Source organism: Anticarsia gemmatalis, chromosome 25 (assembly GCF_050436995.1).
Source record: "Anticarsia gemmatalis isolate Benzon Research Colony breed Stoneville strain chromosome 25, ilAntGemm2 primary, whole genome shotgun sequence".
NCBI classification, from domain to species: domain Eukaryota; kingdom Metazoa; phylum Arthropoda; class Insecta; order Lepidoptera; family Erebidae; genus Anticarsia; species Anticarsia gemmatalis.
Genome location: NC_134769.1, coordinates 475,676 through 494,201, shown reverse-complemented (window position 1 = coordinate 494,201; position 18,526 = coordinate 475,676). Strand labels below are relative to the sequence as shown.

The 18,526-nt window shown below is 35.1% G+C and overlaps 1 protein-coding gene across 1 annotated transcript in view; it reads right to left on the bottom strand.

The window, feature by feature from the left end:
- Window positions 1-1,028: 1,028 nt before the first annotated feature.
- Window positions 1,029-18,526, bottom strand: part of LOC142983884 (dual serine/threonine and tyrosine protein kinase-like) — a 29,724-nt gene continuing 12,226 nt past the window's right edge. The window contains exons 5-22 of the mRNA XM_076131061.1: window positions 17,725-18,162; window positions 17,175-17,338; window positions 16,429-16,535; window positions 15,724-15,956; window positions 14,318-14,434; window positions 13,832-13,946; window positions 13,237-13,460; window positions 12,353-12,500; window positions 11,891-11,978; window positions 11,149-11,316; window positions 10,499-10,628; window positions 9,987-10,105; window positions 9,297-9,388; window positions 7,692-7,824; window positions 6,815-7,002; window positions 5,469-5,694; window positions 5,095-5,180; window positions 1,029-4,848 (exon numbers count right to left, since the gene is read on the bottom strand). Of these exons, the coding sequence (XP_075987176.1) occupies window positions 4,610-4,848; window positions 5,095-5,180; window positions 5,469-5,694; window positions 6,815-7,002; window positions 7,692-7,824; window positions 9,297-9,388; window positions 9,987-10,105; window positions 10,499-10,628; window positions 11,149-11,316; window positions 11,891-11,978; window positions 12,353-12,500; window positions 13,237-13,460; window positions 13,832-13,946; window positions 14,318-14,434; window positions 15,724-15,956; window positions 16,429-16,535; window positions 17,175-17,338; window positions 17,725-18,162 (3,015 nt within the window). The 3' untranslated portion in view covers window positions 1,029-4,609. The remainder of the gene's footprint in view (window positions 4,849-5,094; window positions 5,181-5,468; window positions 5,695-6,814; window positions 7,003-7,691; window positions 7,825-9,296; window positions 9,389-9,986; window positions 10,106-10,498; window positions 10,629-11,148; window positions 11,317-11,890; window positions 11,979-12,352; window positions 12,501-13,236; window positions 13,461-13,831; window positions 13,947-14,317; window positions 14,435-15,723; window positions 15,957-16,428; window positions 16,536-17,174; window positions 17,339-17,724; window positions 18,163-18,526) is intronic.

Below are 18,526 nucleotides of genomic sequence, written 5' to 3'. Positions count from 1 at the left end.
TCTCCGGATTTCTATTATTTACTAGCGGACTGGTCCGGCTTTGGCCGGGTATATTTCGTCCGTCCGGGTAATTTTATACAATTGATTCCATTCCCGTAGGAATTTTTAGGTAAGTATTTATAATTAGAGTGTCCAATTCAGATGTTTTGAATTTATTCTTACAATGTTAAGCTCGGTTTAACAACGTAAATAGAAAAATACGATGACCTATTGATTACGACTTGTCGACATTTAAACTTATTTTGTTAACCGTTACCGTTTTTTTGTTAAAAGATTAGCTTCTTTTGTTCATTTAATACCAAGTAATTAACTGATTTATTGGTATTATATAAAAATAAATTAAATTTATTGTATTATTAAATTTCACGTAGGTGTTTCAGCAATAAAAAAATCCGACCACCTATTTCGCCAAATTCTAACTTACCTTTTCCCGCCCTCACCAAGACCCAACCCAAAAGGGTTAATATTAACATAATAATCATTTAGGAGTGAATAGTGTCGGGTATCAGCTAACGAGCCACTAATTATTACAATTTACATCTCAACGACGACGGAGGCTGCGAATGTTCTGACAATTTGTAAACGAATGGTTATGATACGGTCTGGTTGATATTAAGCTTTATTTTTCTTTGTACTTTTTTCTACGAAGAGTAGGTAGTGTTTTAAATATTGCGGGTAGGTTCAGTTTTTAACTTAAGTAGGTTAATAGCAAGTGAGTGCGTAGTTATTATTCGAGAACATAAATACCAGAAGCTACGAGTATCTACTTATAAAACTAGAGAAATTATTTTATTAAATATTATTTAAATATTTATAAATTTTCATTCCATAAATCGTAATCGGTTCAGTGGTTTTGATATGAAGGCGTAACAGGCGTACAGATATCGCTTTTTCTCCGTGAACAGTAATCATTTGCTGAAACTGAACGAAATTCGAGGCAAAAGATCAAATTTTATACCTTTTTAAGTTAATGAAAATTTTGGTAAAGGATGGGAAGGAAGGTATTAGAAAAAAAACTTCAGTTTTATAAAAAGCGTAATAGTATATTTTCAGTGTACAATAACGTTAAAAATAATCGAACATAACAGTTGTAGTAATACTATACAAACATGTAATTAGACCACACATAGACTAATATAACCGACTAGTCGTTTAACTGACACTAGACGTATCAAAAATTTCTAAACACAGTTGCTCATGGGATAATTATTTATTAGTAGAAAAGCATACAAAACGCACTTATAAAGGCATTATTTATAGATTACACAATGATTTACCCCCGGTTTCAGAGGTACCTACATTTAGCGGTAGTTTATCTATTCAATAGCGTTTAAGCTCATATAAACATGACAGTATGAATAGATAAACTACCGCTAAATGTGCCTCAGAAACCGGGCATTAGACATTTTTGAATGAACGGTCATATTCTCAATTCACTACACATATTTAAATATTAGTCGTATAACCGACTAGTCGGTTACATTAGGCTATAAGTGGGTTTTTTTCTAAAACTGTCATAATAAAATGTCTTTCAAAAATGACAGTTTAGAAAATTAATAATTTGCTTTTTATTATGATTAGTTTTGATTACCGCTACGTGGGTATAAAGGTTTTAAGTGCTATCTTGTATATGTACGTATTGTTATGTGTATATAGTTTAAATCGGACGTTTTTTTAAATACAAATGTTATATGTACATATTTATTTACATTATGTTTACAGTGTTTCTTTATTTATGAGTTTTGTTATTCTGTGAGTACTAGTTTCGTAGCGGCGTATTATGAAGTACATCGTACTTTAGAATTTGAATGATTTAAGCTCAGTATTTATAAAGCTTTAAGATAGTTCACAGAAAACGTATTATAGATTTACTTTTTATACAGATTATAGACTAATTTTCCAGTGACTTGATCTTTGAAGTAATTTCATCATTTTTCTTAAAATAAAGTTCTTATAATGAAAAAAGCTCAGTCCGAGCCAAATTATTGTAAATTTGTAAGTTGCTCAACAGATAGGTTTAAATGTACTTTTCAAAGCATTTATTTGATCAGAAATGATACAATTTGTAACCATATAGTACTAACGGCATTTTCTGATAGGAATAAATCCATTTAAATAAAATCAAATGTTGCCTTGTAATCAATTTGTCTTGCAGATTATTATGCAAATACGGTATCAGAATAGTGTTGCCTAATAAAAATGCTGTTAATTGTTCACTATGGCAACCTCTGTAAATTGAAAAAAAATAAGTTTGTAACAAAATTCTGTCCTTATCATAAACCACGTGGACACAGTCGCGGGAAGGAGCTAGTTTAAAATAAAAAGAACAATTTTCGTGAATGGTAGATAACCTAATAGGTAGATAGAATATTGCAACGGGCCATTTATTATCGAATACGAAGCTAAGCTTAAACCATATACATATAATACTAAAAAAATAATTTCAATAGTTTATTACAAATATTTCGTATCGAATTTGATTCAATAATTTAACAAATATAAACCGATAAATTTGCTCACTATTACATTTTGTAGATCACAGACAAATATAGGCCTTAACACTAACACTTAAAGATCATTATTAGTTTTTTGTCTTAGTGACAGTTTTATTCTTACGTACAAATATTAAGGAATAGTCACTCATTTTAAATGTTTTACTTTCCAATTTCTTCTAGCAGTCAAGTGAGTGGTTTTGATGGTGTTTTCGGGAATCCCAACTCTTTTGAAAGTCAAAGTCCGTTAAAAAAGGTCAAGCTGTTTCGGAGAAAAGCCGAAACAAATGGACTCATAATTTTATGATAAAGAAGAATAAACGGACACGAAAATAATTTCAATTGATATGTTTTCTAGTAAGTATCAATTATTTTATATTTTGCTACTGCTGGGAAAAAGAATCCTTTAGGGGTTTTTAGTAAAATAGTTAAAATAAGTGACTAAATCCTTGACACTGCATTAATATTATAATTGTCATTGAAAATATTTTATGTCAAGAAAAATTCAGCACTTTAGAAAAGCAGTTTCTATCAAAAGACTTTTATACACAACGTAGAAGGCACAATTAATTGAAATGCATGAATATAATTTTGTTAAACTGGAAATAAAAAAAACAGTGGAAATTGCGAAAATAAAACTGCGTAACATACTTTTTAATTTTGTGACATAGCAATTCTTTTTAATTTTTATAAGAAAAAATACTGCTCAATAAATTATTTTCAATGACAATTATGATTTAATAATAATAACTTAATAATTCATTCTTACAAGCATTTTATAACAAATATAATAAAAACTACACTTAGTGATAGATGTACAAAATCACTTATTACCACACACGGGAATCAAATTCACTTCAGTCTTACTTAACACATACGCCACAATAATCTTACAGTTACGGAATTGAACATAGAACCCGTGCTACCTGCATTGCTTTTATTGATGTTTACGACTGAAATTAATAAAATATAAAAAGTCATACAATTTTTGGCCATAAAATTTTATATAAAAACATTTTTATATATAATAGGTTGTTTATACTTTTTATCCTATTTATTATTAAATTTACATTATTGCGAAATTAGTGAGATAGAACGTATTTGTGCCACTTTAAAACGCATAAACTACTGAACAATTTTTAATGAAATTTAGCATTTCGCATTTATAACAGTTGTTATGTATAGATAGTGTTCAAAGTACGTATTAATTTCAGTCGTAAAGGTAATAACTTTTATATGTTCGTAAATTGAAATATCGTAACAAAAATGTGTTCTTAAGCTCTTTCAGCTAACATTTCTCTCTTTAAAAATGATTTATTTTTTTGCATATTTTTTGGTAAAACTTAACCAATGTTATTCGATATTTATATTCGTAGGTATAAAAATGTGTTTCTTACATTATTGTGATTATAAAAAATGTAGATAACCTTGCCAGTAGCAGTCCTATCTCTTACTAAAGATAGGTTTATTGAAAACGGCCGTTACTCGCACTTCTACCGCTTTAGTTTACATATTATTATTAACTTGATGGTCTATCTGGTAAAATATTATGTTTTAGCATATTGTTGTATTGTATTTTTGGATAACGTATTCGTACGTGTACGCAAAGATCGTACGTACTGACTTTTATATTTTTTAATTAGCAGAACGTCTTCAATATGGTAGTTTTTTGGGTTTTAGAAGTGATTTTGACTTGGTACAAAAATATGGATATATTTTACATTTTCCACTTATCAAAATAAATATATCTTATACATGTATTGTAAGTCACCAACCCGCACTTTGCCAGCGTAATAAACTCAATGCCTCCCCGTTTGGGAAGAGACCCTTGCACAGCATTGGGACAGTAACGGGATAAAATGTATATTTTTATAACAATTTTCTGAATAACTTCATGTCATATAACTATTCGGCATTTACAAACGTTTCTGCATATTTTAACGAACGTTTAAAACGTGACAAAACATGTTTTACGAACAAAACTACGACACAAGTCAAAATCACTCAAACCAAATAACCTTCATAAAACACAGTTCACAAACACATCACAATCAAGGCCGAACTCTGCCTAACTTTCACAGTTCATCATTATACAAAACTTTATCAACCGAGCCCTTTCATACCATACCGTGTCGATCAATACCAGTCATGTCCAGACTGTCATCAGTCTCATACGCAGCCGTCTCCGCATACTCCTGAGGGGGAGGAACGTCGGTGGACGCTACCTCCATGATCCTCTCTAGTTTAGCCTGAATGTCGCCGAGGAGGGCTCGCTGGGAGGGCTCCGACGCCCAACAGGATTCCATGATTTCCCAACACTCGTCTGAGAATTGGGGAAGGCGTTCTGGCCGAAGACCTATGGAAGAAAAAGCAGATTTTAGCAGTTTTGTTTTAACGACCCAAAATTAATCTTTAATGCTTTTTTTAATGTATAAATAAAAAACGGAAAATTTTAGACCCAAATAGAATTGTTGTTTCTGCAGTTGGTTAAAAAAATAGCTGCACTTCGCATAAGAAATTTCAAGCAGTTTCTTACATATTCTATGGGTTTTCATTTTATTCATTGTCAATGTAATAATAATTGAAGATATAAATTATTTACCTCTTTTAACTTTACTCCACAGCTGTTCTTTGTTCTGGAAGGTTTCGAATGCGGACGGTAGTTTTATATTCCCGGCACACACATACCTATAAAAATATTAGTTCATGTTATTAAATTGCAACTTACAATAATAAGCAATTTGCCATTTATTCTTGCTGGAATTCGTTTTTTTTTCTCGGAAGAACTAATAACCTCTTGGTTTTCTATTTCCTCAGTGGGAAAGATACTAATTTAAGTATTATATGATAACGTAAAATTATGAATTAAACGGAATTAACACACCCACCCGCTGACCCACCGGTGCGAGTGGTCGACTTTTTTGTCGGTGGACCGACATAGAGCCGATGGCTCATTACAGTAGAAGTATATCTTACCAGAACAGTATCCCGAAGGCATAGACGTCGACGCTGGCGTCGTACTCGCCGGCCAGCAGCTCGGGCGCCATGTGCACGGGCGTGCCCACCACGGAGCCCGAGATCAGCGCCTCGGCGGCGCAGAAGCCCAGGTCCGACAGCGCCGCGCGGTCCGCACTGTCTAGGAGCACGTTCTTCATCTTGATGTCGCGGTGCACCAGCCCCAGCGAGTGCAGGTAGCGGATACCTGCCGAACGATACAAAATTAATAAATAAATTATAAATTTAACCCATTAATGTCCCACTGCTGGGCAAGGGTCTCCTCCCGTAATGAGGGAGGGGTTAGGCCTTGAGTCCACCACGCTGGCCAAGTGCCGGTTGGGGACTTTGCATGCCCTCAATAAATGTATTAACCCCTAAAATGCGGGAGCACTGATCAGTGCCATCCCTCTTATTTGCGTAAGCACTGATCAGTGCTCTGGAAAACTGTTGAAAATTTTTGAAAATTTTATTTTAAGAATATTCGAAAATAAAGGTTAAATTGTGTTTTTATTTAACTTCGATAAATGAACTAACAATATAAAGTAATATCGTTAGAATGAACATTGAAAAACTGTTAGAAATACCACTTTGAATTTAGCCGTTAAAATGGGCGCGTCGCAAAAACCTTTTTTTTTTGTGTATTTTGTGTGTTTTCTGGAGTAATTCCTGGTTAAGGAGAGTAATTATAATATTAAGGTTATAGTTTACTAACCTAGGAACTGTAAATAATAGGATTCAAAGCATAAATTATGAATTATTTTCAGAAATGTTGCCACGCGTATGGTAAGTTTGATCGTAAATTCATTATCACCGCGATACAAAATTATAAATATTATAGTTAGTAGTTAAAAAGTTAATTATAAATTATCTATCTTAATGATAGTACTTTCAAATGATCGCGATGCTGTAGTGCCGAGACACAAGAAACACGAACAAAATAAGTATTCCTAGTTTCTTAGTCCATAAGCTTCTGATCCCTATTTTATAGCCCGAGTAGTTTTTTCCCTTTAGTTTTTCATAGTCCCACACAGTCCGGTGACTGTCTTTGGGTGCATTCTCATAGTGTACACAAGGATAGTCACCGGATTATGTCACATTATATCTTTTTTATATTAAAACTGTCTAAAAGGGGCCTCTACGTATTGGCTTCGGCCCCATGCACGCCTTCAAAAGTGCAGGACTCTCAGGTAGAAAAGACAATAACAATCATGAAAGTAAAAGTTATTTTTTGAAAAGTGTTAAAAGATTGATAATGTCGGTTTGGCTAAAATATGGCCCTAAGTAAAAAGTCATATTCTTTCATTTCAGATCAATTTATATCGTACCTTCAACAATATCGGCAGCTATCCTCATCCGGGAACTGAAGCTCAGCCCCGCACGTACGGCCGCGTGCAGATCTCTCACTTTACGCTCAGACACTAGCAGCACACACGGTCCCGCGCCGCACCCGCTGCCGGACCTTTGTACTACTGAGCCGTGGAGACGTACTATACGAGGATGAGCCGGTATACTCCTGAAATGTGATAAAAATTTGTGATGATAAGAAATAGTATCACTGAACTTTAAGTGTACATTAGTAATTTAGAAAAAAGTCACAACTTTTAAACTCTCGCGTTGCATGTTTAATGAATAATAGAATACGGGTATTAACGCGAACACGCATGTTAAGGTACAATGCGTGTTTGCGTTAGTTCCCGTATTCTATTAATTATTAGGAAAAAATGTTCAAAAAATGTAAACAACTGTAAACAGGAGAGCAGATAAAAAAAATATTCTATTAAAAATGGGATTTACTAAAAATACTTAAAAGTCAGTTTAATAGTCTTAAAAAACCTTTTCACTTAAACACATAAATGCGACTCGTAATTTTGTCATAATACGGTAAGTTAAGTATACAAAGTCAGCAACAATTTACTTGCGTGACGTCGTTAAGACGAAGCCAAATTTTCTCTATTGTATGCATCAGTAAATAAGCTCCTATCGTGTAAATCTTGCTTAAGAATAAGATATCATGAATTTCCAAATACAAAGTTGTAAAAATAAATTTAACCCATTAATGTCCCACTGCTGAGCGAGGGTCTTATAAAGTGTTTTGTTTCTTTCATTCCTTTGCGAAATGAAAAAGAGAAAACATATTATAGTAGCTTTATAACTAAAATAGGTTATAGTGTGTTTATGAATAAGAGGGTTAATAGTAAATACCTAGTATAAAAGAACTCCATAGCCAGTTCCCTGTAGTGCCTCTCATCAGCGGGCAGCACGGACTTGACGGCCACGGGGCTGCGGCCGCCCCACGAGCCCCGCACGCTGTACACCACGCCGTACTGACCACGACCTGCAAACATACATACATACATATTAGGTCGGGGAAAGTCTTCGCATTATAGTATGTATGAACTTCATTTTCATCTCATTCACTTCATTCATTCATTTTATTTACTTCATTCATTCATTTCATTTTATTTCATTTCATTCAATCATTCATTCATTCATTCATTTCATTTCATTCACTTCATTCATTAATTCCATTTTATTCACTTCATTCATTCACTTCATGTCATTCACTTCATTCATTCACTTCATGTCATTCACTTCATGTCATTCACTTCATTCATTCACTTCATTCATTCACTTCATGTCATTCACTTCATGTCATTCGCTTCGTTCATTCACTTCATTCATTCCATTTTATTCACTTCATGTCATTCACTTCATTCATTCACTTCATGTCATTCACTTCATGTCATTCACTTCATTCATTCACTTCATGTCATTCACTTCATGTCATTCGCTTCGTTCATTCACTTCATTCATTCCATTTTATTCACTTCATGTCATTCACTTCATTCATTCACTTCATGTCATTCACTTCATGTCATTCGCTTCATTCATTCACTTCATGTCATTCACTTCATGTCATTCGCTTCATTCATTCACTTCATGTCATTCACTTCATTCATTTACTTCATTCATTCATTTCATTCACCTCATTTCATTCACTTCATGTCATTCACTTCATGTCATTCGCTTCGTTCATTCACTTCATTCATTCCATTTTATTCACTTCATGTCATTCACTTCATTCATTCACTTCATGTCATTCACTTCATGTCATTCACTTCATTCATTCACTTCATGTCATTCACTTCATGTCATTCACTTCATTCATTCACTTCATGTCATTCACTTCATGTCATTCGCTTCATTCATTCACTTCATGTCATTCACTTCATTCATTCACTTCATGTCATTCACTTCATGTCATTCGCTTCATTCATTCACTTCATGTCATTCACTTCATTCATTCACTTCATGTCATTCACTTCATTCATTCACTTCATGTCATTCACTTCATGTCATTCACTTCATTCATTCACTTCATGTCATTCACTTCATGTCATTCGCTTCATTCATTCACTTCATGTCATTCGCTTCATTCATTCACTTCATGTCATTCACTTCATGTCATTCGCTTCATTCATTCACTTCATGTCATTCACTTCATTCATTTACTTCATTCATTCATTTCATTCACCTCATTTCATTCACTTCATGTCATTCACTTCATTCACTCACTTCATTCATTTACTTCATTCATTCATTTACTTCATTCATTCATTTCATTCACCTCATTTCATTCACTTCATTCCATACACTTCATTCAATTTATTCACTCTATTTCATCCATTTCATTCGTTTCATTCATTTCATTCATAATGAAATAATAGAGGATTTCAAGTGATGAGTATTTCTAGCACACTCCTCTAGCTATTCAGACTTGGACTTTAATAAAATATAGCTCTTTACCTATTTCTCGCCCCAGTTCTGGAGTGCCATACATAAGTAAATCACACATTGAAGTACTCTCCAAACATAACCGAGCGAACGTTGGTGCGTATCTGTAATGAGATAGAAATAATTATATTATTACAAGTAGACTGACTCGACTTTGCCCATCTATAGTACAATTTAGTACCGTTGATTCCATTCCCGCTTGGCTTTTAATCTTGTTTAAGCTATAGGATAATTGTGCCCTGAGAAATCATTTCACGCGTACGAAGTCGCGGGCAGAAATAAATAGGGCAGCTAGTAGTAAGTAAATACGTAGTAAATAATATCCTTGCATGCCTAAAAGTCGTTAAATACATTTCGGCATGCAAAGTCCCCAACCCGCACTTGGCCAGCGTGGTGGCCTCGAGCCTAACCTCTCCCTCATTACGGGAGGAGAGCCTTGCCCAGCAGTGGGACATTAATGGGTTAAATTTATTTATTTTGTAGTAAACTAGCTTTTATCCGCGACTTCGTCCGCCACCTTAATTTTCCCATTATGGGTCATTTTCCCGGGATAAAAAGAAGCCTATGTTCTTTTTCGGGTATCAAAATATCTCCATACCAAATTTCATGCAATTTGGTTCAGTAGTTTACGCGTGATTGACAGACAGACAGACAGACTAACTTTTGCATTTACAATATTAGTATGGATAAGAAAGTACTTACTTTTTCCTAATAGCTAGTTTAATATCCTCGGTATGGTGCAACCTGCCGGCCAGCGCACTCTCCAGTGACGTCAGCGCTGACTGGTAGCGCTCGTGAGCCATGCTTAGTCTTTCTAATATCTGAGGACAAGGAATGTAGGTTATTAGGAAAATATGTTATTGGTTTCATAGCTATTATTACGTGTTGAAAAATGAAATAACATATTAATGGATGGGTAACATAGGAGGGTTTTCTTTAGTGCTAATAGTTTTGTGCATGACATAAACAAACTTTTTCAAACGTCGTGGTAGTCTGTTCGTGCTTCACTGTCTTGTCGATGATATATAGAACGAGTATATTCATAGTTCTGTAAAAATAGACAGAAGAGATAGGCTACATTTAATATTAGAAAAATTCAGATACATGCGCGAAAGTTGAAAAAATATTTATAAATTACAGAGTTTATAGCCACCTTAAACGTGAGTGCACCTGCGGGGCCCAACTGCTGTTATTTAATTTGTTATACTGTATACCTGTGCAGAGATGAGCCGGGCCAGGCGGTGCGGCGACAGCTGCTGCAGCGCGGTGGCGGCCACGCGGCGCCGCCACAGCGGGGACAGCACGCAGCATGCCTCCTCCGCCTCGCCACCCACTAGACGAAGTCTAAGAAAAGGAAAACTTTATATTAGCATATTTTTTCTAATCATAGCTTCTATGGACTATTTAGAGTCATAACGATTCATGCAAACAATATGTTCGACTATAGTAATACGATCGTCTAATTTAGACTTTGTAAAGACTACTTCGCCAGGAAAATGTAGTCAATAATATGTCAATAGAACACAGCCTGGTTTACTATGATTTTTCCCACCACCAACTTTCTCATCATACTTAAGCCATTTGAAACCCCGTCCGAGTAAATTTGCAGACATTCGGTTAATCTCCCCACTTTCACCCCCTACAACTTTTAAACGGCTCAACCGATTTCCATCAAACATGTTTATAAACACCCGCACATAAGTTACCTTAAATACAATAATAACTAAATTGAAATCACTGCATCCGTTCGGGAGTTATGATGCCACAGACAGACACGGCAAACTTATAACACCCCTCTTTTTGCGTCGGGTGTTAAAAATGGACTATCTCAAGTAAGTAAGTTAAGTTTTTTCTAAAATCTTACTTATACAATATCCTCCTGAGTGACTCCAGCAAGCTCCTCAGGATGGGGAAGGTGGCGCACGGCGACAGGTCCACCTGCCGCGCCACGGACAACAGCTGCCTCATGGCTTCGCTCGCCGGCCGCCCGCCCAGCTCCTGTCTGCATGACGACTCTAGGGACTCTAGACATCTGGGAACATACAAATATTAAAAAATCTAAAGTTTGACCGTTTGTTCCGTTTTAACGGCTAAATAAATATATCTATACTAATATTATAAAGCTGAAAAGTTTGTTTGTTTGTTTGTTTGAACGCTCTAATCTCAGGAACTACTGGTCCGATTTTAGTATAATTCTTTCAGTGTTAGATAGTCCATTTACCGAGGAAGGTTATAGGCTACTAATCATTACGCTACGACTAATAGGAGCAGAGTAGCAATAAAAAATGTTACGAAAACGGGGAAAATTATAACCCATTCTCTCTTATGTGACGCAACCGACGTTGCGCGGGTCAGCTAGTCTGTTATAAAGGTTAACCAAGTAGAGCTAAACAAAGGTAGATGAAAATCTAGCAAGAAAACAAATACCTACTATTTTATTCTTACGAAAATATTTAATTAACTAAAAAGGACTCTTATTTTAGGATATGTTACAAATTGTAATTAAAACTGTAGCGCACAATACAAAAACCAATGTAGTGTGCAAAACAAAACCGAGCTTTGCTAAATAACCGTATTCATATGAATATATGTATAAACTAACTTACCTCTGTAAAGTTCCGAAATATGTGACCTTCAGGCAGTCCACGAATTTGACTAGCTTCAAACTTATTTTCTGACTTAGTTTCGATAGAACTGGAAATAAGAAATAATACATTGCCTCATATTGTTAAATAATGGTAACATGTGGTTGGCAACACAAGTCAGAAAGACAAATTTATTAACACGGCAACATTTTACTAGATGCGTAAGTGGTAACCCTTAAATGAAATGTGCATGTTCGTTTAATCAAGCCTTTATTATTTCTTAATAACTAAGTAACATTCATTAATTAATTTATCTATGAGATATACTTAAGAGAAAATCTCAGAAAATACTTTTTGGCCTGACACAGGATTCGAACCCCAGACCACTTGCGTACGCATCCACCGCGGTACAGAGGCAAATTCTGTATTATGAAACAAAGAAATTAAATTTTGTAGTGTTTACGTTTTTGAAGCCTGTCCTACCTGTCTGCTGTACATCGAGCGAGGCCTGCTTGACGGAGATGTTCCTGGTGCTGGTGCAGGTGCCGCTCCAGCCGCCGCTTGATAACGAGTACATCTCCGACTCGTTCTCCACCCGGATGTTGTATGGAGACTCTTGCGACTCTTGTGACTGTGGAAACAAAATTTGTGACTGCTTAATCTGTATAGTTATTCAAATAATACCATATGATGCGAAAATATTGAAAATATGCTATCGGAGCAGAGTATTTTTAGAAGCTAAAAATTTAGTTTTTGCGCTACTTAGGGCAGAGTATGTGAATCACGGTTGAAAAGAATTTATATAAAAATAATGTGGCATTAGTTGTAATAATTAAAATATGAATTATTTAGACGTAGAAATGTTTATCAATATTTTAGTTTAACCAGCTAGTAAGGAAGCTAAGTGTGTTTATAATTGTATATTGCATAGTTTTAAGAAGATAACTGTAACTGTGTAGATTTTTATTTGTTTTTTTTTTGTGATGGGGCTGCCTTAAGCTCGTAAAGTTTGGAGCCCTTAATAAATAAAGATTAAAAAAAAAATAATGTGGCTTTCACTGTACACCTTCATGGTCATACAAGTTTAAGCAGATTAATTTGAATGTAGTATAACGTTATCTATTTAATCTAATTAATAGAAATTAATTTGCTCCAAATCGGTTGACAAAATCATAAAAATGGGTCATTACTTATCACGCGGCAATCCATTTCGATCTGGTATTTGCGGATGAATAACTCAAAAACTATTAGTTCGATTTTGATGAAACGTAGACAGGAAAAAAGCTTATTTAATATCCTACAAACCGCTATATATTTTATCAAAATCCTATAAATAAAACTTAAAATACAGCCATTTTCATACATACCTTACCCTGTCCATAGGAATCATCATTGATATCTTGTGCAATGATATCATAGTCATCAAAATTGTACGTGTCGAGGGAGAGTGCCTCCTCGCTGTCTGAGGGGAGGTCGGGGGGCAAGTCGGGGGGAGGGGGGCGGAGGGAGACGAACGAGGGGGAGCTCCGGGAGGAGGAATAGAAGATAGAGTTGGAGACTTGGAAGCTGGTGTCGCGGTGCCATGGGAGATCTGGAAAAGAAAATATCGTTTGTTAGCCGTAAAAATCATAAAATTGTGCGTTATTTACAAAACTTTAAAGTACACTTCTATTTTTTATTTGTGATCTTACACCCATAATATTCAAAGGTGTAGGCATAGGTGCATGTAATACTTTTACAACAGCCTCTGTGGCACGGTCGGTAGTGTATGCGACTGCCGCGCAAGAGGTCTTAGGTTCTAATCCTGGGTCGGACGAAAAAAACTTTGAGATTTTCTGTTTAAAAATTTAATCCTAGCTGCATTATGCCCGACCCGGAAATTGAACCCGAGAACCCATCTGATCTGCAGTCGTATGAACTACCACTCAGACCATAGTGATACTTCTTGTTTATAACACTCACCATCAACACTCCAGTCCATGTTATTAACCTCAGATCGCATCTCTTGTAACACTTCCTGCATTATTTGTAACAATTCTTGCTTCTTGTCACCCTCGGAGAACTTTTCGTTTATCGTCTGAAAAATACCAAAAAAGAACCACCTAAGTCTTCTTCTTATAATATCTCTATCTCATTACCATTGAAAAAGTATATATTGAAAGCATTCACTGTAACATAATTTCTGTATCTAAAAAATAGATAATAATATGAAATTTTTCCATTATCTCTGAATGTAAGATAAGATATTATGGTCGAAAGATTACCCTCAATTTGAGATGACACTCAAATTGAGCTTACTCTTAGTTCAAATCTAATCAAAGCCAACCAAAAATATAATCAAACTCTAGCCATTTTAACAACATTATTTATCTTTACAAGATCATGTTCATAAAATGTACCAAATAAATGATTATAAACTAATATTTTAATACAATTATGAGTACTTACTTCATACAACTGTTGTTCTTGTTTGGCGACGTACTGTATCTTCTTAGGCACCACTTGCAGTTCACGAGCCATGTCGAACGACGCCAGAATGAACTGCTGAAGAAGTTTCACGTGCACCTGAAAAAAAACAGTGAGATTTTGATAAGAATTGTTTCAATATAGTAGCAGTGTAAGTAACGGAAATCTAGATTTTACTGTTTTAAGTATCAAAATAACTGTTTAGCTGTTACGGCCAAACAAACACACATTAGAATAAATTATATTACTACTAGCTGACCCGCGCAACTTCGCTTGCGTCACATAAAAGAGAATATGTCAATCAATCAAATCGGACCAGTAGTTCCTGAGATTAGCGCGTTCAAACAAACTCTTCAGCTTTATAATATTAGTATAGATTTCATCCTAATTTGTTGAGTAGTATATGCGTCAAAGAGTAACAAACATCCATACATACATACTCACAAACTTTCACATTTATAATATTAGTAGGATCTGTCTACCAAATTTTATCAAAGTTTTTCAATAGTTCTTGCGTGAAGGTAGTTTTTAAGAAACAATCATGAGGAAAGACATGTCTGACAGTTGTTAACACAGCTTTTAATAGAATGTTGCATTTAGGTTAATAAAAACTTTGTATGATACGTTTGTGGGGTTTTCTCTAAAACTACTAAATTATTTCTCGATTTTTTTTTACTAATACAAAGCTTAATTATTCCTTAACAACGAAATATGCTTTTTTTTCACCAAAAATATTCTCAACATTATTTATATCTCTGAATACAACGAAGTCGCGCTAAGGCATATCCGCCATTAAAACAGTTGCCATGACAACGGAATATTGTTAATTCAATTGTCATTATAATATTGATTATTCGGGACTTCGTTTGTCACCTGAATTTTCCCGGGAAATGCGTCATTTTTCCGAAGTAAAAAGTAGCCTATGTCTTTTCTCGGGTATCAAAATATATCCATACCAAATTTCATCCAAATTGGTCCAGTAGTTTAGGCGTGATTGAGTAGCAGACAGACAGACAGACAGACAGAGTTACTTTCGCATTTATATTATTAGTATGGATAGTATGGATAACAAAATATAACGGGTCCCGTTTCGTGTATTTTTAGGCTTCTCTAGACTAGCACTAGATGAATACTTCTGTGATACCATGTAACTTATAATCACTATAAAATAAAGTGTGAGTAAAGTATTTTCATATATTTCATATTTACCTACTATCTTTCGTGTTATTAGAACCAATCATACCATTTTAAAGCTTGTCAAATGTCAAAGTAGTTTTATATTTTTGGCCATAATAACCCTCAAAATAATCGTACTCTTGCACAAATGAAATGCAAATTATAAGTGAAATAATGTGAAACACAAATAACAAGAATTTTAAATGACTAACCTCACTCAACTTTGTACAAAACTCCAGTAAGTAACTCTGCAAACAATCTGTAGCAAACTTCACAATAGTGCTCAGTAGTCCAGTACGAGTTTTGACAGTCTTCTCTTCTTTACCGTTCATCGTGTCGGAGTTCGGTGCCGTGTACGGGCTTGTCTTGTGCTCTGTTGAACGTAGGTCTGAATCGTTCAGGATTACGTATTGCGTTTTAACGTAGTGCTTTTGTGGTGGACTTGCTGTAAAAAGAAAATTGGTTTAGAATTTAGTTGGTTGGAGGTTGCAACTATTTTTACTATATTTTTGAAAAATACCGAATTATTAATAATAATCTGCATTAAACGTGCATGCAATGTCTTCTACTAGCTGTCGGATTGTAGTAACAGAACGAATCAAAATCAAATCATTTATTCATTTAGGTCAAATATTGACACTTATCTGTCCTATGGTTAGTGGTCAACCTAGTGCCAAAGTTGTTCAAGCCGCCCGAAAGGCCTTTGACATGGCTTAACTACTGTTATCTAAGTAGACAACAACCGGGACCGACTTTTTACATACCCTCCGAAGCAGGACACGCCCAATTCAAATACCATTAAGTGGTCACCCATCTATGGAATGTCCGCGCCAAAGGTTGCTTAACCCACACTTGGTTTACCGACCGGTGAGTGCAAGGCTAGATAGTATAACAGATAAAGAAGGAGAAAAACTTACTCATAAGCTCCCACTGGTCCATCAGCTCGTTCATGAACTTGGTTTGTTCCTGATGCAGTCGCTTGTCGTCTTCTGGACTCTTCTGATGTGATGACTCCTGGTTATGTCTGCAATACACATTCCTTATTTTAATATGGCATTTTGTAAGAAAACATCTTAACATTTTAACTTCATCATGGAATAATCAGATTGAGCTTTTAAATACATTTTATATAGAAAAAATCACGCCTTTTTCCATAATAGTAGGCAGAGACCAAAGCTTTTATTTTTGGATAATAAGGTATGAAGAAAATAAAATGTTTAATGATTTTAAACGCAGAGCGATCTTTTATTTAAAAATATCTCAACTGAAGTTATAGTCTTAATTTCTTATTATTCTCAAAAACAACACGACATAAACACGAGTCAGCCCGCGACCACGATAGGTGTGACTCGATCGAATCGGCGGGCAGCAAATAAGGTATTGTACCTAAAAATTCTCATCACGTTTAAGACCCATTTAGCAATTTAGTATAAAAACCCCTATAGTTTAGAAATGTAACATGACTTAACTCTCAATCGAAAACCAAAAGTAAAATTACTACAATAGTATCATATCGCCCGCGATCAAACAAAAATATGAAAAAGAACACTATTCTAAAGTAATCTCACACAGAGAGACATCTCAAAATGAGAAGAAGATATTGCCACGCATTCACTGATTTTGTCACTCCACTACATCACTTCTCATCTTACTACCTTCTTACCTAAATATCCACTTAAGCGCATCAATATTGATCCTCCTTTCTTTCTTGTCTGCTTCAGCACGAGGTTCTTCAGGTTTGCTCATGTCCTCGCTGTCAGAGAACAGCATGAACAGGATCTGAGCGTTCGGGTTGATCTCCTTGATTTGATGCAGGTCGAGACAGTTCTGGAAATAAAATTGATTATCAGTCTTAATACTGAATGAAGAAAATAACAAAGGCGTTAAATATCTCCTATGTTTTGAGACTGCATTACTATTTCTGATTTAAATGCTGTCTACTTCTGAGAGTGTATTTTTGCAGCTCCGGGAATCAAATATATAATAGTCTAGTGTCAGTTGCTAGATGTATAGCTCTGACATTAGCTCCAAAGCGCAGAGACGCTCAACTAACACATTACTATGCGGTCAACCATCTATGAAACCCCCGTGTCTAAGCTTGCTTAACTCAGTAACTGCTTACCGAATAGTGAGCACCTGCACTAGCTATAAGCTCAGTACACGAAAACTAGCCAGGCTTAAATATTTTTTTAAAATAAACTCAAAAAACTTACCTCCCCAGAAAACACAGCAGGTTCACTACTCTCCCCGCTCCATTTCCTCTTCACCTCTCTCTTATCATCCCCACTCCCCGTACTCTCTCCATCACCCCCCTCCTTCCCCACCCTCGCCATGGAGTACAAATTAAACGTATTCCAAAAATCCTCCTCGCTTCTAGAAGTTTCTATACTTTCTGAAATATTATCTGAAAATACGTTTTTTCCTATTCTATCTACGCCATAAAGGTATACTGGATTGAAGTTCTTCAGAATGCTGTCTCTCTTTGTATAGAGGTCTGAGTGCAGTTTCTTGAGGGTCAGGTGGCTGGAGATCCCAGGGTCTACGTCCAGGTCTGGTGGAAGAATGATCCGAAGACCATCTTTGAGGAACTGGTTGCTGATTTCCACTTCCAAAATTGTTGTTAAGTCAGTCTTATCGCGTCTGATCAGATCCTGAAACGAATGATTGGACATTTGGACTTGGTTTTTTATTTTTATTCGATGATTCGAAAGCAGTACATCGCATCATAAAAATATAATTACAAAGTCTTCGGCCGTATCTCCGTGCAGTTTTCAAAGACACAGTGATTTATGATTTCCGAAGATGTCACAAAAATAATCTAACAATTCGGTCTTAATTACTTTTTAGATGGATTTTCAAATATTTTCTGTAATTTTATATTTTCTTATTTCTAGTGAGTCAGAAAGGCGCAATTTTGAATCATACAGAGATTATTATACTTTAAAAAGCATATATATAGAAGGAAAACGGTTTATCCTTAAATTTTATTAATAGTTCATTTAACTGTCTCAAAAT